Genomic DNA, 26,630 nt, shown 5'->3' with positions numbered 1-26,630 from the left:
AGCCATTAAAACAAAATAAAACCATTTCTCTCCCCTATTGCTGCAGTGAAGCTGTTTCGTTCCATTTAGAATGAAAACCAGGCCAGGAGACATTAGGAGAGCCATTCAGTGGCTTTCCAAAACAGAAGCCCTCCCTTGCACTTCCCTCCTCTTTCTCCTCGAAATTTACGAAACCTCATTGCGCCTCTAATTTCCCACCTACTGAGAACTGGGCACAGGAAAACTCAAGACTGATGACGATAGTATTATGATATGTTTTGTAGTACTATATGTCATCAGGGAAGATGCAGGCCACTGTTTTCAGTAGTAGATGAGTGGCTACCCTAATATCTAATTAACACGGCACACTAAGAAAAGTGCAAGAAGAGAACAGGCAAAACTAATCATGAACCCCTAGGTAGTATTTATCTGAGACACTAACAGTGCAATCCGGAAAAGTGGGGGGAGGCAAAGAGGTTTGGATGCAATGTGACCCCTGCCCCAGCGTGCCACTAATGCCAGCTAAATAGGCATTCACACTGGCGCAGGGCTACCTATGCTAGTGTTGGGGAGCCGCACAGCAGCGCCACCACAGCCTCTGAGGCAGCATACAGAGCAGTTTCATGGTGATTGGGGGATTTTTCCAATCGGTTTGCTTGCTGCCATGTAGCAAACTGATCAGGAGGCGGCCCAGCTACACCGTCCCCAGTTGCACCTCTACTTCCACCACCACCCCTCTTTAGGATTGCTCTGCCCAGCCCTCTTCAGGGGTCAAAAGTATTTTTTGTGATGGGTATGCACCCAGCATGCATGGGCTCCCATACTCACTCCTTGTTGTCCAACAACGGAGATTAAACTTTTTCCTCTTTAAATTTACTATGATTAGCTATGATGTCCAAATACAGAAATCTACAATTATTTTCTTCCTTACAAACTGGGAATCTTAACAGGGATTAAAACATATTTCAGGATCCTGGTTTGTGGGAGGAAACCAATTTCTCAGGAGCCCACATGAGGACATCATGGCAAGCTGGAATTTGACTGAAATCTTCCAAGACCACAAAGCCTAACACAAGCATAAATTAGTCAAACAAAATATTTTTCATTTGCCGTTTTCCCTGCGATTCACCCAGATTCAACTTGAAATGTATTCCAGTTCTTCAGTCTCTTTGCAGTAAATTATGTACTGCTAATTTTCAGTGAAATTACTACTTCATATGTTAAGATAAAATTTAGCAGAATTAGCAGCATAAAATAGAACTCTTCCATTCACGTGGCATGAGACACACAGGAGATCTTGCAGCTAACATTTATGCTTTTGCTTTGACGGAATTTTTCTCTTTGCAGACAGTATTTCTATACCTTTATTTTTTTTTTAAAAGTTATTTGAATGAAAATAAACAATTTGGATCCAGAGAACTCTGGCTGGAGCTTGAAAATGGAGCTCAGGCAGTTCCCTCCCACTACAGCTCCTGTGCTGCCCCTAAGGATGGGAGACTTCTGAGAACTGTGTGGGGCGAGTGCCAGGGCTGCAGTTAGGAGGAGGAATCTGCAGAAATTACCACCCCAACCCCCCATCGGGTTCAATTCGTGGTTCTCTTCATCCATGCCAATGCTATCAAATAAAACGACTGTGGACTCAGTACAATCAAAGTGGATTCTATTAAATGAAACCATACTGTTACAGTGATCAATTCAGCATAGCTGCTGCACTACAGAATGCACAGTGAGTTCCTGCTATGTCTGACTTTAAGTGAATTTATGACGAGCTTTCTAGATTTTCAACTTTTAAAAACTTTAAAATATATGGTGCATTCAGAGCACTGTGGGATCTCCTCTCAAATGCCAAGGCTCTGAACTATCTTTGGCTTAAGATGAGGTCGTGAAACGTAACAAAGGTCCGAGAACCAGCAAGCGGCATCTTGTTCCATCTCCACTCTATCCTGGTCCCACTGCAGAAACTCTGCATTTTGCGCAACACATATTTGCAGTACCTTACCTTTTTCTTTCTGTTGAGCTTCTTTTTCACCTTGCCCTGGAAAACATATAAACCACTTTTTAAATTTGTTACAAAAGGCTCATTTTAGAACAGATACACAAAGTAAAGGGAGTATCTCTTTGTTTTACAACATCATGGTATCTTATTTTTTAAACAGCCTATGCCCAAATATAGTATACTTCAGTTGTAATGTCCGTATGGTAATAACTATTGGCATCTATGTATTGCTTTCAGTGTTCAAAGCTCATCAGTCATATTATGTGGGACAGAACTGGCAAATTCATTTAGTAGGTCTGCTGATAGCTGTTAGTCATGATGATTGAATTTGACTTCCATTTTTGAAAGCAACATACCTCTGAATATCCACAGGTAGAAGGTAGCAACAGTGGGAGGCTTTGTGCCTCCTTCTGTTCACCTCCTGCTGGAAACTGTCTAACAGACTATTAGTCTGATCCGGTAGGGCTCTTCTTATCAGTATAATCCTTACAATATGGAGCTGATAATTAAAGTAGGCAGCAGGATTACCCTCGCATTACAGATGATGGAGTCGTGCTGAGAGTGATTTGTAAAGTATGCTGATTTTCCATATACCCTTCAGGACTATTATGTATCACATTCTCAGTCCATTACCTGTATTTGATGAAAGAGGTTTTTGCCTGCAATCATAACCTCAAGTTACTCTTAAAGTATCACAGCAATTATGGTCTTTTATGCATGGCTGTTTCACTCACCATCACCCCTCCGATGATTTTGGGTCTTGGTTTGGATCATGCATGCCGTTTCTGACCATCGGAAGTCACCTCGCTCTCCCCGTGTTTCCTCGTGTTTTGAGGGACCTGTTTTATCTCAAATTTGAAAACGTGGGCAAAACACAGGGAAACACAGGGGGAGAGCGAGGCGACCTCTGACGGTCAGAAATGACATGCATAATCCAAACAAAGAGCTGAAGTCGTTGGAGGGGTGACAGAGAGTGAAACAGCCATGCATGAAAGACCTATGTCTTTGTGGCTACAGATTAACCCCCCACCCCCGTAGTAGACTGGTTTGGGATACAGAATTGTCAGCCCACAGTGATTTTTTTAAAATTCTGCCACATACTTTCCTGTTCACTGCATTTCAGATCATGTTTTGTTACTCACAACCAGTGGCCCACATCTGAGGGCCTCAGATGGACCTGAGCACTGGTTAGGATCATGTGTAGGAACCAACTGTCCGAACCACAATGTTTACTCAGACGAATGCTTCTTCCATGACTATAGCTTGTATGATCACTGTGGCTCTTTCCTGAAAAAACCTCATGGTTTCATATAAAGCCCCATGTGGATATTGGGGTTTATACAAATCCCTGCCTTTGAGGTGCTCCTGGCCAAGATGCCAACCTGCTGGTAAGCCTAGTGCACCCTTGGAGGCTATTGTATGGTATGACTGAAGGAACTATACTCTTGCTCCACATTCTAAGGCTGAAGCAGAAATTGCACAATGCATTGTACCATTACTTCTACTTATATGACCACCTTGGGTCCTGCTATAACTGAAAGAACCTTTATTTAGATAGCTGGATGAACTGTATATAGGAAAACAAGGTTCTCAGCAAAAAGGAGGCTGCCACCTCTCACTACCCCTCAAACCCCTGTATACCCTTTCAGTGCTCCACTGTTCCTCACTCTCCATGTAGTGACATACCTCCCCATGTGTCAATTGGCAGTGCTGGGGACCCATCATTATTTAAGTAGATCTGTATTTTACCTACCCTTAAACTCAGGCAAGAATTTTAGTCTCACAATAATTCTGTGAATTAGGATGGGCCATCATTAATGCCATTGAGACCACTGGATTAGCAATTATATTGTTTCAGCATATGACAGAGCTGTATTAAGGGTGAATTGCGATGGATATATTTAATATAGTTGGAGAACTTGCTTTATGCGGACAACAAAGATTGTAATGACACTTTGGAATGATAAGGGTGCCACAAGGCTCCTTGGGGTTTTCCCTACACAAACAAAAGAGCATACTCACTGGAATGTGCTTTGAATAGTATGTTTGATAGGTGGTTGTAATGGTACAAGAAGATATATGTGGTGGAATTAGGCACACCTCTAAGAATCAGATACCAACCTACCACCAGGCATTGAGACAACCACACACATTAAATGTATCAGCCTTGAAGCTAAAGGGCTGCTAACAATTATAATAGTTGTATGAGAAATTACATTGGTGAAGGAATGTAAAATGTCTCACTAATTTTCCAAAATGTCTTTCCTTGGGGCCGTTAAAGGGCAGTACGACTACTGGAACCTCCACTCCTCCTAGCTGATTTCCATGCCTGCCGTTACCGTGTTCTAAAATCTCAGAAAACTGAAACTAAATATAACCAAATGTAGCACAGAGGTAATGCAAAAACTACTTGTATTGGTTTCCATATGTTTTTCCTCTATGGGGCAAGTAGGATTTGCATCAGGAAAAGGGTAAAACCTCTGGTGCCAATTCAATGTGCCTTTTCCCCAACTGTTCTAACTAAAACAACACAAAAGCCCTACAGGGAGCTCCATCCCTGCATCTCCTCCATCCCTGCATCATGTTTAGCTTTATGCTTATACAAAATGCAGGCAAACTGCTTGGCTGACAATTTTGATCTTGGATTAAAGAAAACAGTTCTAATACCAGAGAGCTGGTCAATGTTCTGTGCTGTGAGGTCCCTAGTACTGTTATCTGAGGGCAGACTTTGTGTTAACATGAGCTCTTTTTTCCTGGTAGCTTTTTCTAAATCAATGCAGCTGCAGGAACTGTGATGTAAAGGGGGAAACCAATGGGGGAGGGGCTATTAATTCCCCCTCATACCTTTATACCGCTGATGTCTCCCATCCTGCTGCTTTTATCTCTGTTGAAGGAAACAACAACTCTACATTTTCCCCACCCAGCAAGGGTAAAAGCAGTTTGGGGTGATGATTTCCAATGGGCAAATGGTGCAGAAGGGAAAGGGGTTAATTTATCCCTCCGTCCTGCCGCAGTCTCCCCTCCCCCCTTTAAGCTGCACTCTGTTAAAACAAATTGTTGGGATAAAGAACCATGAAACTGCCTGATGTTCCGCCCTTATAGAAGTCAAAACTTGTGAAGGTCACAGGTAGCTCCTAGGTTTGATTGTGCTGTGACCTGATTGTTGACTGGACTTGGGAAAACCACATTGAAAGCCGTTCTCAGCTAGAACACCCACTGGAGCTTTGTAAATCACTACTTACACTGCATGCTATTATTGATGCCATTTCTTAACTAAACTGCTGTACCAAAACAAAGTTGTAAGTCATCGAAGGATGCTGCCACAATATCATACACTTTGGCCCCCACAAGGAAAATATTTGTCTGTCATGTTCGATGATACTATAGTTCCCAAGATCATAGGCTAAAACTCTTCACAGTAAAAAACCAAAATGAAAAAACTAAAATTTGACCAACTGATGACAAATGCACAATAAAGCCAATGTGGAACACACAAACAACAAGCTAGCTTTCTGCATCCACATTCTCAATAATAACATTACTAACCATTTCAAAAAACCAAATGGTAAAAAGGAGATGCTGGTCTGTATTTCAGGAAATAATGACTCAGTCAATGAAAATGTTCTTCTGTGTTTTTATTGCAGCCAAACAATAATACAGAAGAAAGGTACATCAAGACCCCTTAACCTGGCCCACCATGGCACGCTTGTGTAAACATGATTATCATAAAATCCTATAATTATAAGTATTTTTTAAAATTTGATCACAGCATAGAAATACTTTTACTACAGTATTTTAAAAATAGATTATCAGTGTACAAAACAGTTCAAACACAATCTTATTTTTCACTCAAATGTCCTTAAAAAGATTGCCTTATAAAAAAGTATTGTTCAGTCATTCAGAAACACACAATTTTCCATGAATAATAATACGTCCTGATTAATGCTTCCTGATAGTGTATATTCATAGGGAATGACCCTTCCCTGCACACATGCTGTGCCCAAGAGTGGAGTGATTCCTATGGGGATTATGGAGCCCTGTTTCTCTGTTGGTGCGCCCATGCAGGTACCAGGCCAGGCCAATACAGGGAATAAGAGACCTGTGAGCATATGAAGTGGCCTTTGGTCCATCTAACTCAGTATTAGGGGAGAGGCTGTGGCTCAGTGGTAGAGCATCTACTTGGCATGCAGAAGGTCCCAGGTTCAATTCCTGGCATCTCCAGTTAAAGGGACTAGGCAAGAAGGTGATGGGAAAGACCTCTGCCTGAGACCCTGGAGAGCCACTGCCGGTCTGAGTAGACAATACTGACTTTGATGGACCAAGGGTCTGAGTCAGTATAAGGCAGCTTCATGTGTTCATATGAGACAGGTTTAACCATAGAGCATCACGCAAGCAGAAAGATGTCACTTCTGGGTTTGTTGTTGGAAGCAAGAAGACAGTCCTTGCCCCACCCCCAAACCCTCCTGGTGGGTTGCCAGGATCGTCTGGCAACCCAACTCCGTTAGAACAGACAGTACTATCAGCAGTTCTTGAGATCTCTCAAGGAGAGAATGGACTTGCACAACACAACACAACACGCATTATCACACAAACTATTGCTGAACCAAAAGATTGTCAGGGATTGAACCTAGGACCTGCAACACGCAAAGCAAGTGTTCTACCTCTGAACTATGACCCTGCCTAATACCTATCATATGAGCCCTTCACTGTGCATATCTTTCACATCTGCCCCCCCTCCAGCCTAGGGATTAAGCAGCATGAGAAGGCTGGATGGGGATACAGGAGGCATAGACAGGCATCCCATTCCCGATAACAGTCTTGAGTAGTACCTACGCACTGAGGAAGGAAGGGAAAACATGGCTTTTTATGCCCTATGGAAATCTCTCTGTGCACCAATGCAGGGAAGAATCATCCCATAGAAGTATGGGATATACACATTTGCATTTTGCTGAATTCTTATTAATACCTTGGATTCCCACAAACAAAGTCAATAGAATACAATTTCTTCTTAATGTTTCTAGTTTTCATTTCTTTTAAATTAATCCTTTAAGTTCAGTTCACAAGGAAAAAAAAAACACTCTGCAAAGGTCCTAGAACAACCCAATTGACTTCAATGGTACATCAAACTACTCTTAAATATTTTGAGGACTGTATACCACCTTAGCATTCCTATTAATTTCTTAATTTAAATTGAATCTGTGTTTTCTTTTCTAAAGCATTATCACACAAACTATTCCTGAGCCGAGAGAGAACATAATAATTAACATGGCCTGAATTAGAGGGCACAAATCAATGGAACAGCACCATGCGACAGTTATCTAACACACTACTTTTGTTAAAGTTCATCTTCACTGATGATCAAAATAAGGGTTTTAGTAATCAATACTGCCTCCAATTTATAACTACTCTTTTTGGTCACGCCTGTAAATTAACATTAATTTATTTAAAATACTTATAACCCTGCTTTTCTCTCAATCAATTTCTGAGAACAGCTGCAACCTGAAATCACCACATCTGGAGTATCACATCTGAGAGAAGGACCACTTTTGAGCAAGTAGTTGCCGGAATGCATGTGCCTGCAGATTTAATTGCAATGGTTTGTTGATGAACAGTTCACTGAAACTATGGCTATGATATCATGAGGCCCATGGGCAAAAAAGAAAAACCTACCATTGAGCCCTTAAGGATTTCAGGGATGTCCCAGTCTAAACACTGCCCAGCTCCAGAATGCCACTAAAATCATCAAGGTTTGCTTCAATATTCAGTGTTCATTATGAGAAGCATGAGCCAGAAAAAAATTAGTAATCTATTATATAGCCACGATGAACTATTTGTTTTTTTCTTGTATTTGTTGCGCTGCACATAGTTTAAAGTGAGTTGAAGCTCACACAGGAAAATCATCTACAAAACAAGTATATGAATAGGTCCAAGTCAAAGTTTCACAGCTCTGTTTTCCTAGTTAGTGTTCACCACAATAAATGAAAATATTCCCCAAAGTTACTTCATCCTGTTTTTAAGCTTCTCTAACTTAATTGCATCCAAATTTTAATGTAGCCAGATATATACATATATTAAAATCTCAAATCCTTTACTGCTACATTATAAATAGCATATTAACAATTACGACATATAAAATATTTAACAAACCACTTTATCTAGGGAGAAAATAGAATCATCTTGTATACTAAATATGACAAGAAAATAAGAATGTATATTAGGATTCTAAATGGATGCTAAAGGTATATTAATATGTCATATGAGTGCTACGCATATGTCATATGAGTGCTACGCAGTTCTTAGGCTGTTTCACAAATGACTTTTTAAATTTCTTGTATTTATAGAATGGAAGTTAAATCTACATTGACCAGAATATACATTCAATTTAAAAATGGTTTTCTATTGCTTTGTATACCGTACTAACAACATTCACAAGGGATGCATTCCAAACAAAAAGCTTTCTTTGCATCACTTGTAAAAATGCCTTTAGTGTTTGTTCCCCAGGTTTCTGAACTGCTTGGTTAATTACATCGTAAAAGGTCTCTAACAAGCATCTGCTCCCCTTGTGTGGAGTATGGTTTAGGCTGGTCCTCTTGCTGTAGGGACAGTCTTTTTGAAGCTTTAAGTATCTGAAAAATAAGGGGAAATCTAAATTAGAGGACCAACCAAGATACAAATTATTTTAGAAGTAATCTTTAATAATAATATGCATATGAACATATGAAGCTGCCTTATACTGAATCAGACCCTTGCTCCATCAAAGCCAGTACTGTCTACTCTGACCGGCAGTGGCTCTCCAGGGTCTCAAGCAGGGGTTTTTCACATCACCTACCTACATAGTCCCTTTAACTAGAGATGCCAGGGATTGAAGCTTGGACCTTCTGCATGCCAAGCAGATGCTCTACCACTGAGCCACAGCCCCTCCCAAACTTTGTAACAGTATTTAATTGGGTAGAAATCTTTTGTTACAACTAGATTAATCACAAAGTTGCTATCTATAGAAGAAGGAAGGAGGACTGACTTTTCTGTGTTAAACTTGAGCAAGAAATTGAAATGTATTTCATAAGCATACATACGGACAATACACACACTAGAAAAATGCTAAATGTTATCATGGCTGATATGTGTGGAGGAAGAATATCTGTATCTGTGAAGGTTGGACCACCCAGTGACAAGGGTGAAGGGCAGGTTTTCCCTTCACCGTACAGTGCTCCAAGTGCAATGTGTTCACTGCTCCCCAATAGAGGAAAATGGCAACCATTCACATATTTGGGAAAAAATAAAGAAGTGCACATAGAAATACAATGAGGAAAGGGGTAAACCTGCTTTTGAGAATGAAGCCTTGACTGCCTGCCCAGACCTGACACTTCATTCATATACCTTCATATTAGATTCTGGTTTTTGACATGCTATAGTATAAGGAAATTGTAGGAGAAAAGGCTGCTCCTGTCTGAATGTGTGCATGTAAAATTATACAACTGAAAATTAAGTAACTAGCCACTACTGACCATTTAAGTTATCAACAACTCACTGATATACTTTAGGAACGAAGCTTGGGAAATAATTATGGTCAACTAATAAAAAATGCTAATTAGGAAGTGCTGTTAGCATTGTCTCCCTTTCCCCCTACCCATGTAAAAAAGTTTAGCAAATAGTTTATGGGAACATTAAATGATACGAGCATGATTTTGTGCTCCTCAAACTGCGTGCTGCAAGATATTTCACATTCTTTTCTTTTTAAAAACTCCCATATGTTTAAAAATACAATTTGAAGCATTTTCAGCCTAATATCATTCAATCAAGTTTAGTTCTCTACCATGATGATTACAATGTAAGTGGAACTTTTCTTGTGCTTATATTACTATGTAAAGTACTATTATAAACAACAAGGGGATATTGTTTGTCCTCATTTCTTCTTTCTCCCTTTGCTTTACTGCAAAATGTAAAACAATCCTGAGGGTTGTGTGCAATTTTTTGAACACTCAAAAGGCACTATAAGTATTATCATTATTCACACATAAAAAGCAAAATGCATTACCAACTCCTACAGGGTGATTTGAACTACCGTATTTTTCGCTCCATAACACGCACTTTTTCCCCCCTCAAAAGTGAGGGGAAATGTCTGTGCGTGTTATGGAGCGAATGCGCTGCCCCTCCCAGCAGCCCAGCTGGCTGGCGCCTTTAAAGCTGGCTTCTGGGGCGCCTGGCAGCAGGGTGCTTCGCCCGGGCGCCCAGACGGCGCACACGCCAGGCGCTACAGACACACGCGTGAACTGACAGACACACACACTCGCGCGTACAGAGGGGCGCGTGGGTGGCTCACACCCCCCAGCGAGAGGGGGGCCAATTACGCTGGCGCTTGAGCGTGGCGGGGCAGCGCCTTGCCTGGGTGTCAGTGCAGCTGCCATGGCAACATAGCTCTGACACAGGGGCTTGCACCTGCGCCAAAGGGGACATTCCCAGAGGCGGGGCTAAATTTCATCTGCTCCCTAAGCCCTTTCATCTTGGGGATTGCCCCTTTGGCATCTGCAAAATTGGTCGCGCAGCCCCATGAAAGCATATAGAGTGGTTTCATGGGGTTTTCTAAAAATCTCTTGAAGTGGTGAATCTTTGGCATTTCCACAATTTCAGAACTCCCATAGTATAAATGTGAACTCCCCAAGAAACTCCAAATCTTTAGCTAGCTTTTCATTGGAAGTACAAAAAAATGTCTAAGCTGTAGAAGGCTTGGCTATTCAAAAAAATACAGCTATTATGGCTATCAAAATTGAAAACACAAACATATATATATATATCACTACTCGTGAGTAAAATAGGGTGTTGACAATACAGGTTTTTGTATCTTTTGTTACTCGTGAGTAAAATTGGATGTTGACTTACTACTCGTGAGTAAAATAGGGTGTTGACAATATGGTTTTTTTTTGTATCTTATGTATTGTAACAAAAACATTTCTTTAACATCTATTGTATTTCAACATAAATAATAATTGCTGCTACATCAGTCAATTATATTATACACTCAACTTGTGTTTTTGAATTTTCATACACAATCTGTGTTTCTATAACATACAATGGATTCAACACTAACAGTTCATATATGGTAGGTGGGACAGATTTCCGGTAAGTATCACTGTTTTATAGTTTTCTTCAGCCACCCTTAGCCATTTTGTGTCCACTTCCACTTTGTAGAACAGCAAAGTTGTAATTCAAGCTATTAACATGAAAATATATACATAAAATCATATATACAAAAATATCCAAATAAATTCTTCAAAACTCACAATACCTTATATAATACTTTGCTGTTCTACAAAGTGGAAGTGGACACAAAACGGCTAAGGGTGGCTGAAGAAAACTATGAAACAGCGCTACTTACCGAAAAGCTGTCCCACCTACCATATATGAACTGTTAGTGTTGAATCCATTGTATGTTAGAAACACAGATTGTGTATGAAAATTCAAAAACACAAGTTGAGTGTATAATATAATTGACTGATGTAGAAGCAATTATTATTTATGTTGAAATACAATAGATGTTAAAGAAAAGTTTTTGTTATAATACATAAGATACAAAAAAAACTTATTGTCAACACCCTATTTTACTCACAAGTAGTAAGTCAACAACCTATTTTACTCACGAGTAACAAGAGAAAAAACCTGTATTGTCAACACCCTATTTTGCTCACGAGTAGTAAGTCAACACCCTATTTTACTCACGAGTAGTGATATATATGTGTGTGTTTTCAATTTTGATAGCCATAATAGCTGTATTTTTTTGAATTCCCATGGAAGTAGGCTGTGAGGCAGGTATAGTTTAAAGCAGTGGTCGGCAAACTCTTTAGTCAGCAGAGCCAAATATCAACAGTACAACAATTGACTTTTCTTTTGAGAGCCAGTTTAAACACACACCCCAACTGCCTGACAAAGCAGTTTAAACCCCCCCCCCCGGCCAGGCTTCTCGGGACTCCCGGGGGGACTCCTGGGGGGCGCCGGCCTGGTGCAGCAGTGCCTCCAGGTGCAGGCACGCCACTTCCCGCTTGGCCTGGGGCGGGGCTGCCCCGCCTGCCGCCTCCTCCTGCAGCAGCACTCCCACCAGGCCGGCGGCCGGTGCCAGCTGCCTGCGCACGTCGCACACCAGCTCGCCTAGCTGCCGCCTCGCCACTGCCAGGCCCGGCCGGCACAGCACAAAGGCCAACGGGCACCAGGGCCAGCGGCAGCCCGGCCCCACGCGTGCCTCTGCCCACTGCCTCGCCGAAGAGGTCCCGCGCGAAGAGCTACAGCAGCGCACGTGGTGGCGGCTCCCCGGCCTGCCACTCGGCCACCAGCAGCAGCCGCTGCCGGCCCCCCGTACGCACCACCAGCGCCCGCAGCACCGCCGGCTCCATGCGCACACTCCGCCCCACGGCCACCGCCACTTTTCTGGCTGAGGGAGACGCCGGGAAGTCCCGGGAAGCCTGGCGGGGGTGGGGTCTTTAACCCCCCCCCCCGCCCAGCTGCCCGACAAACAGCTGATGGGCGGGGGGGGGGTTAAACTGCTCCACGCTGTCTGCGTGGAGCAGTTTAACCCCCCCTCACCCATCAGCTGTTCGTCAGGCAGCCGGGGGGGGGGGATTTATGGCAGAGCCGCACTCAAGGGGCCCAAGAGCCGCATGCGGCTCGTGAGCCACGATTTGCCGACCACTGGTCTAAAGCATTTGCAAAATTAGCCTGTTTTCCCTAAAAGCCAGTCTCTGAGACCTGTATAGTCACCTGAAAAAAAATCCCATCCCCCCAGCCTAACCCACTGGAGGCACAAACCCTATCTCCTAAAGCACTCACTATATTAAGCCTGCTTTCTCCCGAAGCTAGGCTCAGAGACAGTGGTATCTCCTGAGACAAGACCTCTGCAAGACCTCACTCTCTAGTGGCTCAAACTCTCACTCAAACTGAAGGTTTTACAGATTTCCCTCTCCACTACCCTCTCCCATCTGGCTCCTCCTTTCCAGTTTTATGGGTGCCGAATGGCTCTCAGCTGCTCTGCACAAGCACCAAAACAGCATACAAGGAATTAGTGACTGACAGCAAGGGGAAGGACCTTTGCCTATCTGTCACATTTTCAAGCTGGTAAATTTTAGAAAATCCACAATGGGATGAACAGAGAGAAAGGAACAAAACCTAGTTCACTGGCTGTGAGTGCAAAGGCTTCACTACCTAACAACATTCAACTGCTCAACTCCCCCCAAAACCCCAGATACACTGTCTTTACATATGCGCCCAAACATGCTTCAGCTCTAAGCAAAACTCTTTTAAAAAGTACTATTTGGTTGCTTTCCTCTTCTAATATTCATCTTTTATCTTTCCTCTCATGCATGACTAAACTTCCCAACCATTCCTCTTGAACCTTCTTTCATTCATCCACCTCTTTATTTGGCATTTATCTAATGTAGCAGTCTATATCTAAGACATTTCTATCTAGCTTTCTATTAATGATGCACTAATAAAACAATATTTAAAAGTTTTATAACAGCAAATATTTAAAATGTCAGCAGAAATAGAAAAAAAGCAATAAGCAAAGGTTTAAGGTTGTATTAGGACACCTTACTTAATCTCAGTTTAGTAAAGACATGCATGAATCCAACCTTTTGCCAGGCTTGTGCATTTGCCTCACTCTACCTCCTACATGGAGAATCACAGCCAAAAATAAACTCTAGTTATCTGTGACATACAAATGCAGGAGCACAGGCCAACCAAAGTCTGTTCCCCCACCAAGATCCTAATCGACAAGTAAGACAGACATACGAATGCAGCCACTCAGAATAAAATGTCTTCACCTGGAGTCTAAATGAGACAACATCTATGCACTGAGACGTAAACTTCAAAATGTGAAACAATGCTTGTTGCAATTTAGTGAGGGCAATGCAGGAATCTGATAAAGATGAGGAACACCAGCATGTTGCTCAGAAAACTAACCTGATCTGGATGTTTTTATAAGGGTTATTATGCTTCACATATGGCCTGCTCCTGGCTCTTGCTGTTCCAGAGGCTTCTTTGCTTTTCTCTCCAGTTACACTGCAGAGATACTCGTAGCGAAGTACAGGTGAGACTGTGCCTGCCCCAACTCCATGTTTTGTGCCTCAAGTCCTGACAGGTGGATTATATCATCATTGGTGTCTCTCATTGCTTGATATTTGGCTAAAAATAAACTCCCTATGACAGAGTGAAGGTGGACTGGTTATTGTGATTCAGGATGGCAGAGGGCTCTATAATGACATCATTTGTCGCAGATGTGGGAACTGTAAAGCATTCACCACTCCTTTCTGCACACAGGATGTAGTTTTGCAAGGCTCAGCCCAAGAGCCACAATCCAGCACTCGTGTACAAATCCCTGCCTTTTGCCAACAAGAAGCACTGGATCTTGGTATCTGCAGTACTGCCCAAGAGTTGTTCATATGAAAAGCATTGACAAGAAACCCTTATTGTGTGTAAATTAAACTATAATGACTTCCCAGCTTTACATTTTTGAACAGCACCTTTTCAAAGCCAACCTTTGGTTTTCCATCCAAAGCCAACCTTTGGGACAAATATGTATGGGTAATTAACACATGTGATCTAGAGGGGAGGGGCTTTAAAGTCAGGCTCTGTAAGCAGCAGTGCTAGAACGTAGACCTGAGGGCTAGCGGGTCTACCTTAATTGATCTTCAGCAACATTGAGGTATGAGCCAATGCCACAAGTTAGGAAAAGGTCCTAGCTCATAAGAACCCTTCTGGATCAAGCCAATTGTCCATCTAGTCCTGTATCCTGTTCTTATGAGCTGTTTCCCCCACCCCACAGCAACTGGTACTCAGAAGTAAATTCCACTGAGCTAGTACAGCTAATAACACTTGCTAGACCTATCATCTATGAATTTTTCGAATGTCCTTTTAAAATCCATTTGATCCAGTTGTGAATTTCCTTTAGTTATATTGTGTGAAGAACTACTTTCTTTAATCTGCCCTAAATGTATTGTCCACCAAACTTCACTGGCCAACAGGCTGTCCAAGTCTTGCTCTTTGTGATGACACATGCCAGTTAACTCAAGAAACAAACTGTGTAATAACAGGTTCTTAAAGTACATCAGATCAGTACTTATAAGAAACATTATCCATACACAAAGTGTACAATTGACTGCAGTAAATGGGAACTTTTTTGTAAAAGCTGCCAGGAATTTCTGTGTGTCTTTTGTTAGTAGACCGTCCTCATGGCAGTTAAAAATTAATGGTAGGCCTTTTTCACCTAAATCTCAGCAGTATTGTGCATTCAATCAACTTGATGGGAAACCTTCTTCAGTTTGCCCCACCCCCACCCCCATTTACCCTGATAATTCTGCAGTGAGGTTATTTACAGAGGTGCACTATAACTATTACTGAAGATGAGAACTGATGATACACTGCACTGGTTGGCAAAATCAATTCCTACCTGAGTTCAGAAGCGCAACAGATGATGGGCGAGTGGGACACAGAAGCCTACTTAGGAAGTCTTTTGTGATGATAATGTCAAATGGGTAGGCCATGTTAGTCGGCAGCATAAGCTTTTTGTGAGGCAGCTCTCACTTCATCTGCTCCATGACTCACAAGATCTTATGCCAGAATGAATGTCATTAGTCTTTAAAGTGCTGCTGGGCTCCTGTTTTCTTACTCAGGACAAGAAGGCTCAGAGGGAAACATTATTTTACAGAGTATGACGACACCAATAAAAAATGGCATCTGTCTCCTTAAACTGTCTTTGTTCTATTTTCTTCTCCTAAGTTTGAGAAAGGGCATAAAAATATGCTTGTTTGACCTTGCTTTAGATATAAGAAAGACATTGCAGGAACCTGCCTAAAAGCATGCTTTCTTAACTGTCCAAAAGGATGTCCAAAATCTTTGAATTTCAGAACAACCAGTACTTGTCAACCTTTTGCTATAGTGTTCAAGAACCTACTTAATGCACCATTTCTTCTTAACTTTTTTAAAATATCAAGACTTTCTGTACGAATGGTCTGAGACAATGAATTTTAATAGACGAACAGGGCCTCTGTAAATTGACTTACCCACTAGATCATCCTTTGAATGACCCTCAGTGTGAACAGGAACTTCTGTAATTCAAAATATTGTCACCATTTAGTAAAAAATTAGGTTCACAGGCATCTTTACCATCTCTAGGGACGGGGTGGGAGACTATTAATGTAACTCCAGATCAATTCAAATAGGAATTTTCTTCAAATGTGACAAAGTCCCTACAACAGAAGTATGTTCATGTAGTAATCACTGAACAATTCATAAGCAGGATTGACACATTTGACAGAAAACAACTGTATAGTTGCGAAGTGTGACTACTTACACTGAGGCAGAATGCTAGCCTCCCCACAGAAGTGTTTTATGTAGTAATTTTAACACTTAAAAAAAAAAACTAAGAATCATCTGCACAGAGATTAGAGGAGAGGATGTTGCTCACTAGCAGAACCCATTCTTTGTATGCAAGAGGCACTGAGTTGAATCCCAGGCATCTTCAATTCAAAGGCTGTAAAGGAGCAGCCTGAGAGAAACCCAGGTAGCCTAGAGCTGCTGCCAGTCAGTGTAGACAGTAAATGGACCCAAGGGTCAGATTCAGTATTGAGCAAGTTTCAAACATTCATTATTGGAACCACTGTTTCCCACCCTCTGCTCTTAATATGGAGTGCTAGGCTATTATATATGTTTTATATGTGCTATATAAAAACTAAAAACTAATACTATCATAATTACAATAGACCCTCACCATTTGCAGATTCGCAGTTTCACTTATGTGTGGTCCACAGCCCAACCACATGATGGGGCCAGCCCTGCTCATGATTCCACCTCACATTGGGTGAGGGAGAGTAGGCACGAGGGCAGTTGCCCTGCCCCTGAACAATCTCTGGCTCATCAGCGCTGTGCCTATGCGTGGAGGAAGCAGTCATGCTGAGTGAGTTGTGCGGAAGGTACCAAGTCAGGAGAAATTACCTGCCCACTATGCTAGGCTAGGTTGCAGAAATGACTCCTTAAAGAATCAGAAACATCTGAACATCCAATGGACTGTTGTTTGCACTTCAGTTTGTCAGAAAACTTGTTTATAAAAGGAATTCTATTCAAGCGAATTGTCATGCACAAAAAAACCACAAAAAATAATTTGCATGCTTTGTAGGGCAGATTTGGTCACACACAAGTGCACACTCATTAAATTGAAATGTAGAGGATTAGCCTAAGAAAGTATTTTACATACCTGTCTCATGAGGTTGATCATCCACATGGTCTTTTTCGTGTTCTCTCTCATCTACAGTGAACAAAAGTTGGAGAAGCATATTACCCTATAGTTACATGAGCTTGTTTCCCCCCCGCATAACTTTAGCTAAACAAACAAATGTTTAACATATACTACAGATTAGGTAGGCCAATATTTATTTATTTTCATTAATCTTACTTATAATCTGCCTTTCTCACTGAGACTCAAGGCAAATTTAACAGTGTAAATCAATACAATCAGCAGGATGGGCAGCCAATAAGCAATCTAACATAATTAGAATACAGAAAATCTGAAAGCAAGCAGAAATTTGAAACAAAGCTTAAGTAGTAACATGACATGCCAAACAATGAAGAAATTACATAGTAAGATACTACATACAGAAACAAATGGTGAATACTATACCCAGTAGTATAATCCAGTGCCCTTCCCTTTAATAAAGCACTTTCTTGAACCATTCCATTATCATACAGATGCATAAAAAGTGCAACATGATGCAGTATGCCTCATCTCTCAGTATTCCTCACATTATACTTAATTTTATTTATTGATTTATGATTGTCTGAATGGAGAAACAGAATTGAATGTCCAAGTAACATGAAAACAAATTCAGAGAATCTGAGCTTGATAGATTACTAAATCCAGATGACTCTACTTGTTTAATACATGAGATTTCTAGACAGTTACAAAAGTCTCACATTCTTCACATTTCACTTGTGAGTATTCTTCATATATATGGCCAATACCTAAAACTACTTATGCTAATTAGAAAAAAATAACTACAACTTTAAGAACTTACATTTTCATTGTACTATTGTTCATATCTTTGAACAATTCATTCCTACATACCTGACTTAGTATGCTCAGTAGTAGTCTCTACAGCATCTGCTTCATCTATGGCAAATATAACATTTATATAATGAAACTACATGTTTTTTTAAAAATATATATATATTTAATATAATGGGGCACAGAAAAAAGAAAGGGGGAGGGGAAAAAAGAGAAACAAGATATATCCAAAATGTATAAAAGTCCGAGCTTTTGGATAGTTTACAGTCTCATCACTTCATCAGTTAATCTAAGCAGTTGAAACATTTAAACAATTCATTAAATTTCTCTAAATAGTTTCTAAAGAGTGTTTCAAGTGTTTCTAAAGAGTGTTTCTAAAGAGTGTTTCAAGCATGTGAGTAATAATTATATAAAGGTTGCCATTTTATCTTAAATTTATCCATTGAGTTCGTTCTTATCAAATGTGTTAGTCTGGCCATCAGTGCAATCAAACAATTTATTTATCTACTCTGTGATATCTGGGAGCACGCTAGATTTCCAATATGTTGCGTAAAGAATTCTGGTGGCGGCGGTTGCATATTGATAAAGTTCTTTACATATTTTGCACCAAAAAGTTTGACTCTTTTTACTGGTCCACCATTGATGGTAAAAAGTTCCTTTGGTCTCAGAACACTTCCAATAGTTAGCTTGATTTGCTTTATACATCTTTTGAAGATCCTTGGGTGATAAATACCACCTAAAGAACATCTTGTACTAATTCTCTCTAATAGATTGAGAGCAAGAAAATTTTATATCGCTTGTCCATAGTCGTTCCCATAGTTTCATCAGTATCATCTCTAACTACAACTTTATGAATTTACATCTTCATTGTACTATTGTTCATATCTTTGAACAATTCATTCCTACATACCTGACTCAGAATGTTCAGTAGTAGTCTCTACAGCATCTGCTTCATCTATGGCAAATATAACATTTATATAATGAAACTACATGTTTTAAAGCAGCATTCAGTCTTTAGAGAGTATGAAAAACAGGGAGATATATGATAGAGAAATTTTTTCTCAGAACCAGCTTTGAAATGTGTGAGATTAGGCACAAACACACCCCTTTGCACATAGCACAGGATACCATTAAGTAAGTTTACAATTTGGAAGCATCACCTTTTCCAAGTTAAAGAGCTCTGCTGCTGGTACCTTGCCTCAATAGCCCCACCCGCAAATCTAGAAACCAGCATGAATTCTATCTGTGCTTCTTCCTTTTCCCCTTTACAGAAGGTGAGGAAATAAGTCACGTGTTTGCTTGGCAAAATTCCCGGCTACATATGGATACACTCGAGTCCCGTAGCGTACATCTTAGATACGTAGATGAAATAGCCTGTCTCAAGTAACTAGGGCTGCCACTAAGAGGTGACAGGGTTTGATATCCTATTTTCAGTCCCATCTGATATCCTTTGCAGTCCATCTGGGCATCCCCTCTCCCACTCATTTTTGCCTTTAGCCTCTGCAGGCATGCCTAATTGCCATCTTCAAGGGATTTTTACTTCTCGTTTAACAGTGCAATCCTAATAGTACTTTCCTGGATGTAAGCCCCAGTAACCCAACATAAGTAGGATTCCAAGTATGCCTGCTTAGGATGGCATTTTAAATCTCCTTGCCATCCATGGTGCCTGACCTTCTGGAATCAAGAACAGGTCCTACCGAGTTCAGTAAACCTTAACATAGCCCGGGAAACATGCCTAGTTTTAAAATTTATTTTCATACATTAATTAGTCACTAATTAACTGCAAGTAGCTCTCAAATAAAAACACAAAAGCATGCACTAGTATTAGTTAACATTACTACTTTAACAACCTCAGATGGAATGGCTGCCTATAAATATTTTTTTAAGTCCTTGCTGTTTCTGTTTTCCTAGCTTTTTCCATTTTCCTTGATGTTTTCCTGATGTTCCTTGTTACCTTTATTCTCTCCTCTCCAACCCCATTCCAGCTTTCACTCTTGTTCTTCCCTACTCACTCCTCACTTTGCTGTTATGAGTAAAAACTGGTAGGGAAGAGATTAGTGGACAAGGATTTACTGTGTCAATTCTGGGGCTTGCCGGGGTGGAGGAAGGGGGCTGCACCGCAGGCCCCAAACAATCACTTTGTCCAAATACTTTATCTTCAGTACTATTACTCTATTGGAGTTGTTTTTTAGTGATAGGACCTATGATTTAAAAGCCAACAGGAACAATTACCTCCCTTGTGCCTTTCAGACAATTATTGGATGGGGGGAAATGAATACAATTTTTAAATGTTTCTTTGTTGTCCAAAGATCCCCAGTAACGGAAAAGCTTTTTATACTCACGTTCATTTTCTTGCTCAGCACTGTCGACTGGTTCTGCTATAGGGCATATGAGAAATAAATATCTTAGGCTTTGGGGCGGGGGGGGGGGGGAAGCTAATTAGATCAATAGAATTCTTACCAAGATAAAACCTGGAAACATCTAATTGGAGCATCTCATAAGGAGGAGTAGGAACAGCAGACTCTAACTCCATCTATTCAGGCAATATAACTGAAGGCCATCTGAAATGTAGCAATGGCTTGGAACCTAAGCTTGGATCCACTTGCACTTCGTGGGGGAAGTCCTCTGCTGTGGAGCATGTTCCTTGTGCTAGGAGATTCCACTCATGCAAGACCAATGTCTTTCAATAAGCCAAAAAGTACTAGTGCCAGAGGAAAACATTGTGCAGCAAAGGACTGCCTCCCTAACAAATGGGCATGGAAACAGAAAGCAAGGCTTAGGATCCACACTAACAGTCCTACATTGAAAGTGTGGCTATTTAGGAAACAGAAGGCAATCTGTATCGATCACATTATACAACAGCTGCACATACATATTTCATTTTGTGTACCTATATGGGATGTAATGATTGTGGCCTCCCAGCACCCATGCAATCATCACATGCAATAATGTCCAGAATTTATGCTGTGCTTAAAAGCTGTGCTTTCCGTGCAGGCTTCTTTTCATGTTGAAATGGACTTGAGATGCTACCACAGTAGCTGCCAAGTAGAGGGCGTATGTATTGTCTCCAGAAATAAGCTTTAAAGTTGTAGCGTAATTCACTCTTCTGGTTCAAATAAGTATTATATTTTTACCTTGTAAAGTTTCTTCTTCTAAGACTTCATAATAATGTTCAGTTACAGGTTCTCCATCTGAAAGAAGAACAGCATTATAAAGTCCACAAGAAAACAAAAACACTAGTGTAGACTTTACAGTTGTGCATGACACAAATAAGGAAAAAGAAGCTGAATCTGTGAAAGAGCAAAGCTCTTGCTAACAGGCATTTGGAACAGTAGTGGGCAACACACACACCCTTCCTACAACCCCAAGCTCAAACAGGAAAGCAACCAGAATACTACCAGCGTCATTGGAGAATTCCCTTCCACGGGGTAGGGCAGAAGGGAAGTCTCCCTCCTCCGAGAGTTCTAACACTGCTCATAAAAGGCCTCCCTAAGAAAGCCCAATCTCCCAAACCCCTACCTTATCTCCCCCACCTACTTACCGTGCACAAACAGCTGCGGGCCCTACACGGACAAGCAGATTGGCATCAGGCAGCCAGCCAGCCAACAAATAAAACAGCTGCCTCTCCCTGCCTGTTTCCTGTCTTTCCCCCTACTTGTCTAACTAGGTGATGTTTCAGGATTAAGATATCAGACTACCTGAGCACTACATTTTACAGGGTGCATCCGGATGCTGTCAAAACAGTATCCCAGGCATGGGGGAAGGGAAAAGGAGGAGGAGGGGTAAGCAGGGAGAGGCATCTCTAGTTTTCAACTCTGCTGGGGGAAGGGCAGGAATCTAATGCTGCTTCTTTATGCCAATTTACCTCCTCCCAATCTACATTTTCCTTCTGAAGATGCAGTATTGCACATGTTTGCATATCATGTGTACCTAGGTACTTAAAGAATATTAATTTAAAGAGATGTAAATATATCAATGCCTATCCTTAACTGGAAGAGAGTCAACAACATTCACTCTTTCTTTACTGCAATAGCAAATTCTTTCAGGTGTGCGGAGAATCAGCTTCTCCCACTAGATGCACAGAAACAGAACATAAGAGACATATCAGTGGCAACCACTCATTTTTGAAGATGAAGAAGAATACATTAAATATATTTCTTTGGGTGATCTATACACAAGAAATGTTACAGCAGACTTATGTGGGCACAACAGCAAAAGGAACAGTCAGTAAAACCATTAACATACAATCAATATTTTTCAGTCTTCTGGATATACAGGTGGAAGTTCATTTACCTGTGTCCTGAGTTTCAACATAATCTTCACTTTCCACTTCTAGAAAAACAATGAATTTACCATTAAAAGCCCAAGAGTATCACAATGGCTATGAACTGATTAACAAAAAGGAACAAAGTCAAAATTTGCGTTTATGTAAGATGAAGCAACAAATACTTGAGATGGCAGCAACTGCTCTGATCACATCTTAAAGAGCAGTGCCAATTCATTAGTTAAAGCTGGCGCACATTATTTGTTGGATTTAATTATTTTGATGAAGAAAATTAGATGACAGATTAAGAGGATGGAGTTTGAACAAAGGGTTGTTGTTTTTAAAGGAGGTATTGGGAAATGCATGCATTCATTCATGGGAGCTGCAATAGTCCTGATCTTTGGCTCAGCCGTTGGAGGACAAGTGTAAAAACAGTGCTAGCAATTGGTCTAAGGGAAAAGTCTGAAAACAGTAAACTTGAGTCCCCTGGTCTCCCCCTTACTATGGTTAGAAAATAGGTAATCATGAAATACACACCAAACTGCATAATGATTTTCTGTGGCAATTCCTATGTGGTTGCAGTATCACATACTATGTGGATCTTTTCAACCACATTGGTGGGGGGGAGCTAGCTGGTTTTAAAAGACCCTGCTACTGGTCCCACCTACATGACTGCAGTATATACCCATACTCTAGTCTGGTGAATGGTGTCGACATCATTCACAAACACACACAAGTTTATGGAATTTCACTTTGGACAAGCAGCTATCACACAGTGCAGTCACGATCTACCAAAGGGAGCTACAAAATTATTTTAGATGTTTAATTTCTAATTTTAATCAAAAGATTAAGAGTAGTGGTTAAGAGTGTCAGACTAGTATCTGGAACACCCAGGGTCAAATCCCCACTCATGCCATGGAAGCTTGCTGAGTGACTATGGGCCCATCATACTTTCTCAGTCTAACCTACTGCACACGGTTGTTGTGAGGATAAAATGGAGGAGAATAACATAAGCCACTTTGGATCCCCTTTGGGAAGAAAGGTCAGATACAAATGGATTAAATAAATGTTTCACAAAACGAGTCTACTACAACAAAGTTACAAAAAACTCATAAGCACAGTCACTTATAGACTTGTCATAAAGCCATAAAATTACCATGTTCATCCACATAATCTTGCTGTTCTTCATCTTCTGAAAATGCTTCTGTAAATAAACAAAGTGTTCATAGTCTAATTCATAGAAGTATGCAAGAAATCAGCCACTATACATTCTCTTAGAATTCACATCCTGTTTTCTGTTCTGATGCCAGATATTTCCACAGACAATCCTGTTAAGTAAGAATCAGCTGGCCAGAGCAATGCCCAGTTAAGAAGACCACAGAGCCCGAGAGCACTGGAACCCCTGCACTGGAACGTAGTTGTGCTTTGGTGTAATGATAGTGGATATAAGCTGGCACTAGCAGATGATGTAATGAATGAAGAGAGTCACAGTACAGGATCAGAGTCCACTAAATAAATCAGCAATGTGGTAACTGTGCAACATTCATTAGTAATCATTGCAATCTCATGAGCTCATTAGTTCATGACATAGCCAGTTGCTTTTACACTCTGGCCAGTCACTACGCTGCACTACCTTTACCATGCAAGTGAACCGACTTCCTTCTCCCCAACCCCAGGATCTTCTCCAAATACTCAAGAAGAGTGCTTCCACTGAGTCACTGCATGAAGGCTGACTGCACTGATTCAATAGGGAAGCGCTTCTCCAAATACTCAAGAAGAGTGCTTCCACTGAGTCACTGCATGAAGGCTGACTGCACTGATTCAATAGGGAAGCGCTTAGTCCATGTGACTAAGAACTTAGTTCTTATGTTCTTATGTGCAACTTAGAAACATTTCCCCCTCTCATTAGCTTTTAAATCAAAATCGTCTTCAGAGAGTCAGCAGTAGGTGCCTGGTGATACAAATATTTTTTTCATTCTCTCACGCCCCTCCCTCCCTCTCTCCCACGGGAGAAACAGGAGCCACTGATGCTGTTTTGCTTGCAGCCCCCTCCCCCTAAAAGAAAAGGCCACCCTAACAGGCCCAGAACTTTGTTAGAGAAGCACCTTGGTTTGATTATGTCCACCCCTGGATGGCTGAAAGATGATCTTTTGTACCCCTTTAACAAACGCATATGCTGCTGAAATATCCATGCAAAATGAAAAGTAGAGCACAGGGTGGATTTTAAATTACATGGAATCCATATAAGAAGAGCACAATATAAAAACAGAAAAAGCTTGACTTTTATTCAGTACCTGTTTCATGCACAAGAGCATCTTCCAGAGTTAGTTCTCTAGCATCTATAAAAGACAGACAAACTCGGTGTACCATTTTATTCAAATTACCATTGTCACAATGGGGGAGGATCAAAACAATATCAGCTTGTCCTCCCTTCTGGGGACCTTCCAACACGCACACACTAACCAGTAGAGTTGCACAGGGGTCTACACATGTAGGTTCCAACATCTCCAGGTTCAAGAGATGCAGTTTGTACCTTCTGATTTTTTGGTCTACTAATCACACTGTTTTGTTCTACATGCCTTAGACTCAGAGCGAGCAGGTCCTTATACATACTTTACCTCTAATGTGTAGGTGTCAGTGGAATCCAGCTCTGTAACCCTACTTCTACTGCATCATTTATTGGAGGCCCTTGATGCCTAATTGAATTGCTTTTCATATTTTGTAATCTGCTTTGAGTCTCAGGGAGAAGGTTAACAACAACAACCCTAGCTGTATCTGAAGAAGTGAGCTGTGGCTCTTGAAAGCTCATACACTGCCAGAAATATTGTTAGTCTTTAAGGTGCTACTGGACTCTTGCTCTTTTCTACTGCTAGTGACAGCCTAACATGGCTACCCACAGTGATCTAACAACAACCCAGAGATTGTTAATAATCACAACCCACAATATGTTCCCACTATCCCCCTCTCCCAGTGTTCTACTATCAAGGGTTAAAGAGCACACCAATTATAAAACATTCTATATACAGAAGTGTAGCTCCTCTCATAAGAACATAACCTCAGCCTGCTGGATCAAACCAGTGATCCATCTAGACCAGCACACTGATTCACACAGAGGAAGGCCAAACCAACAAGACAGAGGCCAAGGCCTTCCCCTGATACTGCCTTGCAGCACTGGCATTCTGAAGTTTGCTACCTCTGTATATGGAGGCGCCTTTCAGATATGAAATGTCAATCTCCCTAATAAGCATAAAAGCGATTGAGTACTGAATAATACTGAGCTCTGGGCACTTAAAAAAAACCAGACCCAAATTCAGCATCTTTTGTTTAATCACATTCCATACATTAAAAGAACTAAGGGTGACTGCATGTTTTCCACCAGATATGGTTTAACCTTGACAGTCTCGGTCGGGTTCTGATTAAAATATTGAGCAGCTTAAGCTCCCTATTTGCCCTTGAAGCTTCCTGAACAGCTTTAGGCAAGACATAATGTTTCAGTCTAACAGAGTTATTTTAAATATTAAAATCCTACATAGGCCACTCTTTAAAAATCCTATATAGGCCACCTTGAGTTCCCTCAAGAGAAAGGGTAATAAATGTGATACATATACTACTACTATTCACACTAACAACAACAACATACTGATGAGTACAAGGTTTATAGTATAATGCTTATTTTGTTTGTCCTTACTACAGTGAAGTACATAAAATTACTTTGTAGAATGGTAACTAAAGCTAAACTAAATCTGAAGCTAAGCCACTCTGGCTCACATTCAACTTTCTATCCATTGTGCCTTGCTAAAGTAAGGTGGGGACACACCCTCATTGTTTGTATTTTAAAAACTGTTCCATAGTGAAGCAGAAATGAGTAATATAAAGCAGCCTTTGCTTGTCACATATTTCTTAATCCAGGCACATGTTTAGACCACTTGAGATTTAGAAGCCATTTCCTTTTCTCATTAACTCTAATTAAAAATTAGACTTCTTCAAAAAAAAAAAAAAAAAAGATTAGGGAATTCAAGTACACCAAGCATTTTCAAAAACTAATCACTTCCCTTGCCCTTACTTCATATTCAAGCAATTAGGCAGAATGTTACATTGCTATAAGAATCTCAGCTTCGCAGGTCTAGGGAATTCTCGTTGTACTAACACACGCTTACATTGATAAGCCTTCTCATTTTTATTTTTCCTGTCCTATATGGGATGACACAGTTTCCACTTTCCTCTCCTTTGGGTTGAAGTTTTTTCTTCTTCCCCTTTTTTACAGTTTCCTACATGCACAACTTCACTCAAGTATACTTTAACATAAACAAAGGCATTCCAGTTACAAAATTTCCTATGTGCAAAATCAT

At 40.8% G+C, this 26,630-nt stretch overlaps 1 protein-coding gene and 1 long non-coding RNA gene across 2 annotated transcripts in view; both read right to left on the bottom strand.

Moving 5' to 3' along the window:
* ASPH (aspartate beta-hydroxylase) overlaps positions 1–26,630 on the bottom strand; it is a 124,475-nt gene that overhangs the window by 38,751 nt on the left and 59,094 nt on the right. Inside the window, exons 11-17 of the mRNA XM_056854910.1 lie at positions 24,576–24,620; positions 23,438–23,485; positions 22,311–22,349; positions 21,152–21,208; positions 18,928–18,972; positions 17,211–17,261; positions 1,979–2,014 (exon numbers count right to left, since the gene is read on the bottom strand). Coding sequence (XP_056710888.1) covers positions 1,979–2,014; positions 17,211–17,261; positions 18,928–18,972; positions 21,152–21,208; positions 22,311–22,349; positions 23,438–23,485; positions 24,576–24,620 — 321 coding nt within the window. The remainder of the gene's footprint in view (positions 1–1,978; positions 2,015–17,210; positions 17,262–18,927; positions 18,973–21,151; positions 21,209–22,310; positions 22,350–23,437; positions 23,486–24,575; positions 24,621–26,630) is intronic.
* LOC130481401 (uncharacterized) lies at positions 8,300–16,077 on the bottom strand. Its single transcript, XR_008933480.1, has 2 exons — positions 16,021–16,077; positions 8,300–8,601 (listed from the first exon to the last, which is right to left on the bottom strand). It is a non-coding gene; the product is annotated as an uncharacterized LOC130481401 (long non-coding RNA).

The sequence above is a fragment of the Euleptes europaea genome, chromosome 8 (genome assembly GCF_029931775.1).
Source record: "Euleptes europaea isolate rEulEur1 chromosome 8, rEulEur1.hap1, whole genome shotgun sequence".
Lineage (NCBI taxonomy): Eukaryota > Metazoa > Chordata > Lepidosauria > Squamata > Sphaerodactylidae > Euleptes > Euleptes europaea.
Note: the sequence above shows the minus strand (reverse complement) of the source record. Positions and strands in the feature narration are given on the sequence as shown.